At 52.8% G+C, this 12,352-nt stretch overlaps 1 protein-coding gene across 1 annotated transcript in view; it reads right to left on the bottom strand.

Moving 5' to 3' along the window:
• Positions 1-878: 878 nt before the first annotated feature.
• Positions 879-12,352, bottom strand: part of Grhl3 (grainyhead like transcription factor 3) — a 30,443-nt gene continuing 18,969 nt past the window's right edge. Inside the window, exons 9-16 of the mRNA XM_021200556.2 lie at positions 10,797-10,955; positions 10,267-10,345; positions 10,013-10,146; positions 8,682-8,716; positions 7,624-7,712; positions 6,741-6,826; positions 4,593-4,657; positions 879-1,225 (exon numbers count right to left, since the gene is read on the bottom strand). Coding sequence (XP_021056215.2) covers positions 1,111-1,225; positions 4,593-4,657; positions 6,741-6,826; positions 7,624-7,712; positions 8,682-8,716; positions 10,013-10,146; positions 10,267-10,345; positions 10,797-10,955 — 762 coding nt within the window. The 3' untranslated portion in view covers positions 879-1,110. The remainder of the gene's footprint in view (positions 1,226-4,592; positions 4,658-6,740; positions 6,827-7,623; positions 7,713-8,681; positions 8,717-10,012; positions 10,147-10,266; positions 10,346-10,796; positions 10,956-12,352) is intronic.

A 12,352-nucleotide genomic window follows, 5' to 3' on the forward strand; every position in this document is an offset into this window, starting at 1 on the left:
TCTGTCCACTGGCCTAGCTGTGAGGAACCCTTCACTGTGGTGGTAAACCTTCCCGGGCCTTGCTTTTTCCGTGGAGGAGCCTCGTCATGACTCTTGTGAGACCACATGTGGATTCTATGGCCCGGCAGGGTGCATTTGCCATGCCCATTGCCAGCCTTCACGTACAGGACAAGAAGCCCTTGGGACAAGGCCACAGTGACAAGAGGAAGAGGAAGGGCCTCCCCAACCTGAGCCTCTCTTCTGGGTCTTTGAGATTCACTGGAGTCTCACAGAAGGAAGAAGCGCATGAAAACCGGGGAAGTGTGCACGGGTAGGCTTTTATTACTAAACCCTATGATATACAAAATGCATAATCGAATAACAGCTAAAAAAATAGTTCAAGAAATATGAAATACATATTTTTGAAATGATAAAAATGTAACATGAACATACAAAATGTTGCATATATGTACACAATATATACTTACATTTATATATATATATATATATCTCACATAATGAAAACTGTAAATAAGAAATGTGTACAACAGTAGGTGGCAAGGGTATTTGTTCCTGTCAGCTCAATGATGGTGACTTACATCTTGTGCCGAGGAAGTCAATAAGAAAGTTTCCTCTCCAAGGGCCTCACAAAGGCATCTGCTGTGAAAGTCACAAGTTTTCAAGTTATTTGGCCAAAGTGTGAGAACTCTTTGGTCTGAAAGGAAACGGAGTGACCGTCAGAACCAATCAAGGCAGCCGGTATAGCCCTGCAGAGAAGGTGTAACCAATCAGGACAGCAGGTATAGCCCTGCAGAGAAGGTGGTGTGACTCTCCGTCCCCTGTAAGGGCCTCTGCCTCGGGACTTAGAAGGGAGAGCAGACAGTTGTGTCTGTGTTGCTCAGACTCTCTGGTGGGTTGGTTACTTTCAGGAAGCTCTGGAGTGAGTTCAAGCCTGGGTGAGACATTGAGATTCTGGAACCTTCTTGGTCTCTCCCTGGCTCAGACATCACTGAGTTGGTTCCTTGCGAGATCTCTTTCCCGAAGAAAGACATTTCAAGTAACAGCTGACACAGAAGAGGTTGTACGTGGCTTGAGCCGGGCCCCAGGTGCGGGATGCTTGAGGCCGGGCCCTCATAGCTCCTTCAGGATGATCTGGATCTTGCCATCCAGCTCACCCATGTCCAACAGGAAGGCCACGTGGTTGCTATAGTGCTGGATGATGTTGTTGTCCATGTTGACCAGGATGCTGGAAGAGAGAGAAGGGAGACATGGTTACTATGCGTCCAGGCCCGCTGTCATGGCTCTCTGGGCAACACGTTTGATAGCAATGCTGCAGACCACCTCCGTAGCTTTCTGTGACCCTCAAGACCAGGCTGTAAGATGAGGAATTCCAGTGGTCAAGTTTCAGCTCAGAACCCTGCCTGCCAGCCATGCCATGCTGGTGCCTGCTAGTGGATGGCTTCCCTTCTGCTGAGCTGAACGTGGACGCTTTTGAGTGACTAACAAGAAACTCTGGGAGAGATGCTATGTTCTCAGTCATTAGACTGGGCGCTCAGACTGTAAACTCAGGTTCAGGAGGTGTAATAATCTGGGTTTCACAAAAGGCTACACTGAGCCACTCGGGTGTGTTGGCCTGAGCCAGAGGCAGGGGCCATTCAACACCCCTCTAGGTTGATTCCTGTCAAGCTGAAATCTCAAGGGGATTCTATAACAGATTGGAAGGATGGAGCCTCCACCCTGAAGTCAGGGACTTGAAGCCCAAGAAGCATACACTCCACGGCTATGGACTCTGAAAGGGTCAGAGTCATAGTTTATGTCCAGAGTACCCTGTAAGAGCTGTCTCCCTGATGAAAAGTCACCCAGAGGTGACCTGAGCTGCACTTTGTCCCTTCCCTGCTAAGCTTCTGAGCAGGTGATAGAATTGGGCATATACACTCAACCATTTACCCATCTCTCTGTCCATCTATTCACCATCTGTCTGTCCATCCATCCGGCCAACTGTCCATCCACCCACCCACCCATCCATCTACACATCCATCCCCCCATCTCCTTCCTCCACCCTCCCTCCATATATCCATTTATCTCTGATCTTTCAGTCTTTGCTGGACACTTTCATGTGCAGGACATTGCTCCTGCACACGAATTAATTGGACCTGAATTCTGTCCTACAGAATTTCAAGAAAGGAAGACTGGGTTCTTAACAACCATGCCACTCCGGGCAATAGAATGGAGAAGCTAGGATTCAAAGACACAAAGCTATTCTTTTGTAGCTCTAGACCTTTGTATTTCTATGATATCACTTTTCAGGGTAGGGAAAAGAGCCACAAAATCCTATAAATACAAGTTAGTGGGAGACGTAAGGAAGCCAAAATCTATGTTCGGGCAAGAGTTCAGTAGATGCTTGCTTTTGTAAGGACTCCGGGAAGAGCGGCGGGGACAGCAGTGAACCTGAGAAGCCCAAGGGCTACCTTCTGTCGTCTGTCAGCACCAGCTGGCAGTGCCTTCTTTTGGGGAAAAGGTTGGAGCTGGGGCTCCCAGAGGCTGGGGGCTGGCAGGACCCTAAATTCCCAGGTGCTCATTATCTTGGGGGCTGGAGGCTGGAGATACACTAGAGAGCAGGGCTGGGTGGGGTGGAGAGAAGGTGTGTCCTCTGGCAACTTCAGGGTTGAATTGTCTGTTTCCTAGAGTGGCAACAATCAGCCTCAGGGTCCTGGGCTGTGTAAGTGTGCCTCCAGGGCAGTGGTGTGAAAGTAGACCCTCCAGTAAGAGGTCAGTGACAAATGGGTTCCCAGCCAGTGGCAAGCACTTGTCAACAGCTATTGTTACTGCTTGGCTTCCAACCCCTCCGCCTGTATGGAGTTAACCCCACTGGCCCACTGCCAGCAAAAACAGTGTGTTGGTTAATCTTTCAAGCACTCTATGATGCTTGTAAAATTGATTTTTATCTACCTTGGTCTGGAGGACTTTAGGGAGGGTTTGTGAGAATAAAGTAGGCTTTGGGTTAGAATATCCACCTTTCTCTGATGTGGATATATGTTTGAATGAACTCGTATTTGGAAATATGTTCTTTCAGCCCTCACAGACCATCTTTGAGTTGAGGTTTTCATGGCTATGGATTTGATGTGCTCTGTACTACTGAGCAAGGAACATGTGCATCTTTCTTAGAGGTCAGAGGAACAAGGGGGAGGGGTGAGATCAAGCTGTGTGTGTGTATGGGGGGGGTGCACTTTAGGTCAATGAGAATCTATTTTGCTAGTCTCTAACTCAGGACCACTACTTTGAACCTCAGCTTCAAAGGGGGAGGATCCCGCCAAGCTCAAGGGCAGCCGGGAGGATGCCAGCCATCACTGGGGACAGTATCTGGCCTGAGGGAAAAACCTCCCGTGATGGAAGTCATTACAATTACAGTTTGAGCTGCAGCCTGGATTGATGGGAAGGCCTCCCAGCAAAGGAGCCAGGAGCTAGAACAGTGAGCCTCACAGCTCATCAACTTCCCAACTTACACAGACTATCCCTGGTCCCTCAGGGGAGCAGTGCACAGGAGGGGCAGGAAGCAGGGCACATGGGTGTGGCGCTAAAGGAGAAGTGGGGCCGGGCTTGTCTGGGCAAAGCAGCCAGAGAAGCAATCTTACTCCAGACAGAGTGTGAGCCCCTGTATGAAACCGAAACTTGATGGAATGGGGGAAAGAGGAGGGAGAGAGGGGAGGGGGAGCGGAAAGGCTGGTGGGAGGGGAGAGACCCCACACACCGACAAAACCCTCTAGATTCTCATGCAACCCAAACCAAATGGGTCCTTTTCTACACTCCAGACTTTTGCCTTCGAGGCTAGCCAGGAGCTACAGAGCAAGAACAAGAGGGCGGGGCTGGAGGAAGCCATGCCTTCTCAATGGGAGAATGTGTGGATCACAGGGTGGGTCACGCTCAGATGCGGCTGGAGTTAGACTGTCTAGTGGGGTGCAGCTGTGCTCCCCACAGAGCAGTGGGAGGACTGGGAGGGTATGGCCTGCTCCTCTCCTGCCTGCTGCAGCCTGGAGGTGGAAGAGAACCTTGGAGTTTCTTTTGACTCTTCAACCTAACTTCCAATCAAATTCCCACCTAGGCTCCTGGCAGCCACCCCTTCCCCGTTGTCCTCACCCTCTGCCTGGGGAGGCTCCTCTGGGCCTCCTTGCCTCTGGCAACTTGCTCACTGCTCCTGCACCCACCCCTGCTTATTGCCTCGGAGCCTCAGTTTCCCTGCATGTAAAATGTGGGTGTGTGCGCCAGTGTGACTCAGTCTGATGTCTGTAGCAGGAGAGTCAGGTGAATGGCGGTTGCTACAATTAACGTAAGAATAAGAGAACAACTTTGGTCTCCAGTGTCTTGGGGACTTGAACTTGGGTCTTCTGATGAGTGAGCCGCACTCCCCCTCTACGCCAGGAGGGTCACTTGTGAGGAGACCCTTGCCCCTCCCTCCTACTCTCAAACCTGGTTTCTGCGGGTAGAGAGGTGACCGTGGCCTTGGCTTGACTGGGGGACTCTCCACCCTCACTGAGCATGCTCTCTGTAACTCCGCCAAGGCCAAGCCCAGCCTTGGTAGTTCTGAGTAGCCCACGGAGGACTGAAGGGGCACTTACCCTCGCTTGCATTTCTTGTACACTTTGCAAATATTCTCCTCAGGGAGGCCGTACTTCTCAGAGATCTGGAAGGAAACGGTAAGGTTTCACTGCCTGTGGCCAAAACTGGATTTATACATACTTTATACTATTGCCTTTTATTTGGTGGCTATAAAAGTAACATATATCGGGAAAGCAAAGAGAATTACAATGATCCTATTTCCCTGGGGAGAACATCATTGTCATCTGGGTACCTGTGTGCCATGCATGCATACACATAAATTTACATCACATGTAGGGGGGGTTGATATTATTTTGAATTGTCTTATGATAAGTCAAGTCACAAGAAACACTTAGCAAACTGCATTTTAGTGTCTATAAAATATCTGGTTGAGCATCTACTGTTTCCTTTGGTTCTCACTTAAATCTGTGTTTAAGGATTGATTTTCACTGGCTGGTGTGACCTTATGTAGACTCTTTGTGGGGACAGCAAGAATGCCACCCCCCAGGACTGCTGAGAGAATTAAATGATTGGCTGATGATGAAATATGTTCACGCCAGCTCCTGCCATGTACCAAAGCCCCCATGAGTGTCACTGTCACTGTCTTGGGAGCAATGGGCGTGCTCCAGGACCTGCTTTTAGGTGGGGTACCCTACATGTCCCTCTCCTGAGCAGGAGTTAATAATTGCAGCTGATGGGATTGGCCCATGGATTGCAAGTGCCCAAGCCTGGCTCAGAGCCTAAAGGCCCATTAGGTCCACATGAGAGCTTCCTCTATAGGTGAGGCAGCTGTGGCTCCAAGCTTCACTGAGCAGCCTGCCTGAACCAAGGCGAGTGGTCCCTGCCCACACTAGAGTTGCCTAACTTGTCATTGTTGTTGTTGCTGTTTGAGACAGGGTCTCTTTCTATCATCCCGGCTGTCCTAAAACTTACTATGTAGGCCAGGCTGGCCTTGAACTTACAGAGATGTGCCTGTTTCTGCCTCTGGAACGTTGGGGTTAAAGGTGTGTGCCACCATACTGGGGGAGTTGTAGAACAGCGTTCCTGTGCCTCTCTTAGTTTCACTTTTGGGCAATGAAGGACCAGGTCTGGTCCACTGTCAGCTCTCAGTCAAATACTGGTGCCCAATGGAACAGGGGGCTTTAAAGCTTCAGTTAAGCCCAGGCTTGGGACACCAGTGGCTTGTGGTTCCCTCTGGGCAGTTGAGAAAGAGGAAGAGTTCCGTGTCCTGGGTATTTTTCACAGCAATCCCTCCTAACTAGAAATGTCCTTAGACTTTCTTCTAACGACAGTGTAACCAGAAGTTGCCAGGGCTCTGTGAAGAGCAGCAAGCTCTGCTTCCCTGGAAGCAGAGGAGCCAAGAGTGGGTGCCGACGAAGCTAATCTGCTGTAAATTGCCGTTCAGCCCAAAGATTCTATCTGCTCTCAAGTGACATTAATGACTTTTGGTGAGCCCAACTTCCTGGGGCTGATGCCAAGCAGGCCGGCCATATGTTATAAGAGCAGGACAGCCTGGAGGGCAGGAACCTCGGGCTTGACTGGCACTTATGCCGCCTTTGCCAGTCCCTGGCCTCTCAAAATGAGGCGAAGCCCAGTCGAGAAAGGGAGGAGGCAGTTACGCACGACAGATAGAACAAAACGCTTGGCCCATGGGTCTCCATTAAACAGGTCGCCAAAGCAACCAAGAATCCCCCAGCAACAGAGCCTTAGCTGTCCCATGAGGTTTCACCTTCAAGTCCAAAGCCCTAGTGACCCTCAACTTGCCCAGGCTGGGCTGTACTCAGGTGACTGGGGGGGTGGGGGGAAGGTCTCCTGGTCCAGATACAGTCCCACCCTCACCCTCAGCCACCCTGGAGTCCAGCAATCCCAAGGAATGAGGCCACCCTGGGAGGGGAAAAAATGAGCGTCTCTGGGGCCTGGCCTTTTTGTGGAGGGCTTTTTCACTCCCATTAAAACAGAAACAGGTTTGCAAAGCCTACAAAAGCCCTGGCTGTCAGACAGCAGCCAACAGATTAAGGCGGATTTATGGTGTGAGTGACTCAGGGTGGAGCAGGGTTCTAACAGGGTGATAAGATCGCAAGGCACACCCCCCTAGCAGGGCCCTGGCCTGCTGTGGGGTGGGAAGAGCCGACCACCAGAGCCCTCCTGTGGGAAATGAGGCACCTTACCGCATTCCTCAGCCCCTTCAGGTCCGGGGTCTTCAACATGAGCGCGTCAAACACCTCCTCTGTCTCCCTCCTCACATACAATAGAACTGAAAACCAAGAACAGAGGGCCAGAGGGCGTTGAGCCCTGGGGAGAGGATGGGGGTGGGATAGGGTGGGGAGGGGGTGGGTTGGGAAGGGGTGGGGTCTGGGGGGGATGGAGAAGGCTCTCAAAAGGCATGCAAGGGTGTGCTTGCCTCCAGTACTTTCCAAACTGCCCTGCTTGGCCGGAGTTTGAATCTTGGGTCTGGTCCTATTACCCGGCAGCCAGTGACCTTGAAAAGGTCATTTCAGCTCCATTGGCATTACTGTGTATGTGCATTGGTATCCTTGCCCCCTACTTCAGAGCTGCTGCTGAAATCAGGAGCAGTGTCTGGGAACCCCGAGTGCATTTGCTAAGCTTTGTTCCTGACTTACTGGATTGTCTAAGGTCATCTAAGCCTCCAGGGCTTCTGTTCCCCATCCCCCACTGTCCTTCCAGTCAAAGGCTTAAGAATGTCAAAGCCAGACGACCAGACCTAGAAGTCCATCCAACTCTTACCTACTTAGAGAACCAAATGCCTCTTCCGACCCAATAAGCTTGTCACCCATGCTAGCTAGCTGCCTTGGGAGAACCATGTCCAAGCAGGTCAAAGCCACAGATGTCCTTCTATCTTTGTGACATCTGTCTAAGTCCTGGAGTGTTCTCAGTCACCCCCAAATCTTGGCCTAAGCCTAAACACTCTCCAAGGAGTGAATCAGGCCTTGGGTGGGGGGACTTCAGGAAAGCCATGGGGTGGGTGGGGGTTTCCGGGAAGGCTCCGGGGGACTTTTGGGGGGCTCTGATGGACTCTGAGACTCTGTGTACCTCTCTGAAGGTCATCTTCCTTGGCTTGTTTGGAGGGAAGAGGTTCAAACTCCTCAGCAAAGGGTGAGCAGGTTCGCTTCAGAGGCAGCCTGTAGGGGAGCAGAGAGGGGCGGGTGAGGACAGCTGCCCCCACGACCCACCCCGGGGGCCCTTAGGGCAGATCATGAACCAGGAGGGAGTAGCAGCATGTTAGGATAGAGGTGAAATCCTAAGACTGGGTCCAGGTCTAGCTGGGTCAGCCCCCAGCCCTGCCACATGCTGGCAGCAAGCCAGGCTGGATTCTTTAACCTCAAATGACACATTAGAGAAGCTGGCCATGGGGAGAACTGTCATGCTATAGGAGGTGGCACGAGGCGTGCGTGACCTTAATCAAAGTGAACTGTTAGCACCACCCACATTACATCTTGTAGAAGTGAGCCAGGAATGGGTTGAGCCTTGGGAGGAATGGGGACCATGGGGCCTGGAGCAAGCTGGCTCTGGTTCAAGTCCTGTCCCTGTGACTTAGTAGCTGGAGAATATGAATGAGTGGTATCACTCATGATGTGAGAATTTGGAGAAAAGCTCCTTATGAAAAACATACATGCTGTTTATAGGGAGAAATGGATTCCTGCAGACAGCTTGCATGCAAAGCCAAGCCAGTTATGGCCACACACTCACGCTGTCCCGCCCTTCTGCCTCACCCTCTATAAACATTCGGGGGGGGGTCCCCCCAGGGTTGCTGGGACAGAGGCTCTGACCAGCAGAGGGAGGGGCACGGGTGACTGTGGCCTCTGGAGGGGACATGCTGGGGAGAGGGGTGTCCAGCACAGCTCTTGTTTGTGCTCCCCCAAATCAGCATCCCCATCTCAGAGGCTTTTCTTTGCCTTTAGTTTTTTACAAGCAGGTGTCTCAGCAGAGATTTGCCAACTTTCCATGTAAGGGAAGCCCATAAAAACCCAGGTGGTTTCAGTGTGAAGGGAGGACCCAGGCCTGGCTCCAGGCAGCAGGGGAAAGACAGGAGGCAATGTGAGGGGTACAGAATCAGAGAAGGACAGGACCCCTGGCTGCTGTTCCTGTACCTGTCAGAGCTGCTGTGTCCTGCTGAGGGGACAACCTGCAACAAAGAGAATAGACATTTCTGGTCAGGGACGAGAGTGGCCTGGGAAGGAAGGGGGAAGCTCCCTAAGTGAGTTGGGGGAAGGGGGTCTCAAGTCAGGAACCGTCCAGATCAGGCTGCTGTACTGGGGACTCAGGGACACAACAGAACTGCTGCAGTATTGCTGGCAAGCTGGTGACCCAGCCTGATTCCAGCCAGTCTGGAGGTGGGGAGCTGCAGCTACAGGGACTGCCACTGGGGACCAGTGATAATGGGAAGATGTAGCTGAAGCAACGGCCCGGTGCTACTGCTATTGCACTGCCCATTGGGTATCCCTGTGTGATCCTGTGGGGTGATCACTCAGGGCCAGAGAGGGCAGGAGATGGCTCAGGGCCACCCTATGCTCTCTTCCCCACTGTGTGCAGACACTGGTTTCCCTATAGAATAGCTGCCTACCCAGTTGGGGCCACTTCCAGGAGAGCAGAAGGGATGGGGTATGCTTATGGGCGTGTCTGAGCTACTTTGTGCCTGCGGCCTTATCCAGCTCTGCGAAGTAGCTCCTAAGTCAGACACCAAGGACTTAATCAGGCCCCCATGGCCTGGCCTTCAAAGGCTCCTGAGGAGCCTGGGGGCTGGGCCTCCGAGGCAAGAAAGGGACCAGCTGATAGTGATGGAAGCAGACCGGAGTGAAGCCGGCTCTTGATCTTGTCTGGCAAAGGGAGCAGATTGGATGGGCATGCAAGAGGGAGAGAACAGAGCTCAGTTAAGGCCTCGCTCGAGCCTCCAGGCTGCAGATGCTCTGTGTTAGCATTCCTGGCTGGGGAGACAGGCGGAGCAGCCAATGAGTGGCCAAGGGCACCCGGATCCTGATGGAGGCTTCAGAGTGGGTTCACATTCTGGCTATGTGATTTTAGGAGTTTACCTCCATCCCAACCCTTGGACCCAGTATTGGTGACTCACAGAGGTGCAGAAAGGGTCAAGATGCTGTAGGGTTGCTGGGCTCTCATATCTGTTCCCCGGGACCAGCCACCCAGCCTGGGTGTGGCTCCAACTGATATCTTCCATGTGAGCCCAAGAGAGTTTGATGGCTAGAGAATCCATTTCTCTTTTCCTCATGACTGGCCCCTGAGGCTATATACCCACATGGTCAGTGGTCATTTTTAAACTCCTTGCTGTTCAACAGAAGCAGTTTTCTTTCCACTTTCCAATAGCAGGTCCAGGAAACACCTTAGTACCATCATGGCAGTAGCATGTGAAACCCCCAGCAGTGTGGTTAGATGGGCCTGGTCCCTCTCCCACTTGCCCTCTCCTCACCCCTCCTGGGCGCTGTAGGCTGGAGAAATGCAGATTGGGGATAAACAACACAGGCTGGGTTTCCAGGTCAGCTTCTGGCCGCAAGTATGTGGTCTCATTGCCCCTGAAGCCTGACAGCAGGCAGCCCTTGATTCCTGGTGGGACAAAAGAAGCCAGTGAGTTCCGGAGTCCCTTCACACCACCCAGTGACCATCTTCTCTGTCTTCCTTCCCTTTGGCCTACCCTACCTGCCCCCCTGTCCACTGTTTACTGACCATTGTTACTGGAGTCTGGGCACTTGACCTTCCTTCGAAACTGCTTCCGTTCATCATCTCGCATCTTCCTCTCGGCTCCCTGCAAAGAGAGGTGGTGCTCACCAGGGGAGGGGCATGCCATGTCCACAGCTGCTACTTTGCATCTTGAATATGGGCCAGGCCACAGGGAAAGTGGGAAATGGGTGAGTCCTGGCCTAAGGCCCAGCCTCCCTGAAGTCGGCTCAGGTCTTGAGAGAGATGAAGAAGGAAGCTTATGGAGATGGAGACGGAGGGAAGTGGAGGGAGGGGGGAGATGAGCAGGAATGAGGAGGACTAGGGGAGAAGATGGAGCCACAGAGCCTGCCCGATTTACAGACCCTGCAGAAGGATGCAGAAATACAGATGCAGAGATGGATACTGAGAGGAGCTCATGGGACGCTCACACGGAGAGGAATCGACAGAGAGGGACTGGGACTGGCTTCCCAGAGAAGCAGGTAGTGTCTCCTGCTCCTCCAAACACACACAAACACACACACAACACACACACACACCTTATCACAGAAGATCTTGATCTGGCAGACACCTCGGTGTACCAGGCGCTCAGTGCCTGCTCCACAGTCATAGGTGTCAATTTGCAAGTTCAGGGGGACGCCCTTCACCCCCTTCTGCGAGGAGAAGTCTGTGCTCAGACAGTTGACACCGATGAACACCTAGGGACAGAGCAGGGAGCCGGATAAGTGGCCTACTCAGATCTGAGAGTTCAGTGAATACCCTTCAGTCATCTTAGGCCCCTAGGGCAGGCATCACTACCTGCCTCCCTTTCACAGATGGGAAGGGGTGCAGCTGGAGCCAGGCTGGTGTCCCCCTTGTAGCTCACAGGGGTCACCCCACCCTGAGAGGGCACTAAGGCTGCAGCCCATTCCCTAGGGGGTCAGGGCATGAGCTTGGACCGGACCTCCTAATCTGCCGTGGGAAGTCTGCCGGCTTCCGCAGACCCCGTTTGTTTTATCTGCAGATGGGGATGGGTAAACGTAGCCCGTGGGGCTGGGAGAGTTTACACTTCTTGTCAGTCAGAGATGCTGGGGATTCTAGTGAGATTTGGTTCCAAGTCTGCAGACAGCAGCCTGCCTGGGGCCTGTCTCAGCCCCGGCAGGCTCAGGGCCAGATTCTACTGCCCCAGTCTGGGCTTGGTCTCTGGGACATTTCCCCTTAGAAACAATCTTGATCTGAACAGAGGGGATGGGGGTTGGGGGGGAGCATCTCCACAGACACACACACCCCCCCATCACAGGCTTTGTGGGAGCTCCGCTCACACGACCCAGCTATGATATAGCTTCCACCAGCTCCTAACTGGTACTGAGACCTAGGCCCGAGGGCATGAAGGCCGTGAGAAAAATCCCCACAGAAACCCACCTCTCCCTTCCCACGAAACTCTCCCACTTCCCTGGCCCACCCCTCCCTTTCCAAGAGACTCTCCCCTGGTCCTGTGACTGGCAGGCTCCTCCTCTAGCCCCTAGCTCTGTTTGAATAATAACCATGCCAGCTGGGCCTGCCCCCTCCCCCCCCATCTTCTCTATGTCCCTCCAGGGGAGGCAGGGGTCCACAGATGCCTTTGGGATGAGAGGTCCCAGGCTCAGTGGGTGTGGTGAACCTGTTCAGGGTGTAAAGGGACTGACTGGAGAGAGGTCACCCAGCCCCTGAGGGCCAAACTGGTGTTATCTCCACAACACAGAAAAGCCTTAAGTGCTTAGCTGGTGATGGGCTCAGACACCTAGCTAGGGAGAATCCTCGCGGTTCAAGCTGCCATGAAGGAAGTCAGTGGGGCTCCCTCTCCTTGGCTTCTCCCTCGACCAACCCCATGGCCTTGTTCTAGCCTCTTAGACGTGGCAATGGGAGCTCAGCACTGCCCACAGCATCTAAGAAGCCAGTGCCGAGGTTCAAGCCCTCCCCTGCTACTTCTGAGCCGGTGTCAACACGAAATCCTGTGAGGCTCAGTTATCTGAAGAATAGGAATGCTGACATCTGCCAGTCACCCCATCCCCATGACAACCAGTCATGTGGGCCATAGTTAAACATAGTGACATGGCGTCTGAGGGGAAGGGTTGGG

This window comes from Mus pahari, chromosome 6, assembly GCF_900095145.1.
Source record: "Mus pahari chromosome 6, PAHARI_EIJ_v1.1, whole genome shotgun sequence".
Lineage (NCBI taxonomy): Eukaryota > Metazoa > Chordata > Mammalia > Rodentia > Muridae > Mus > Mus pahari.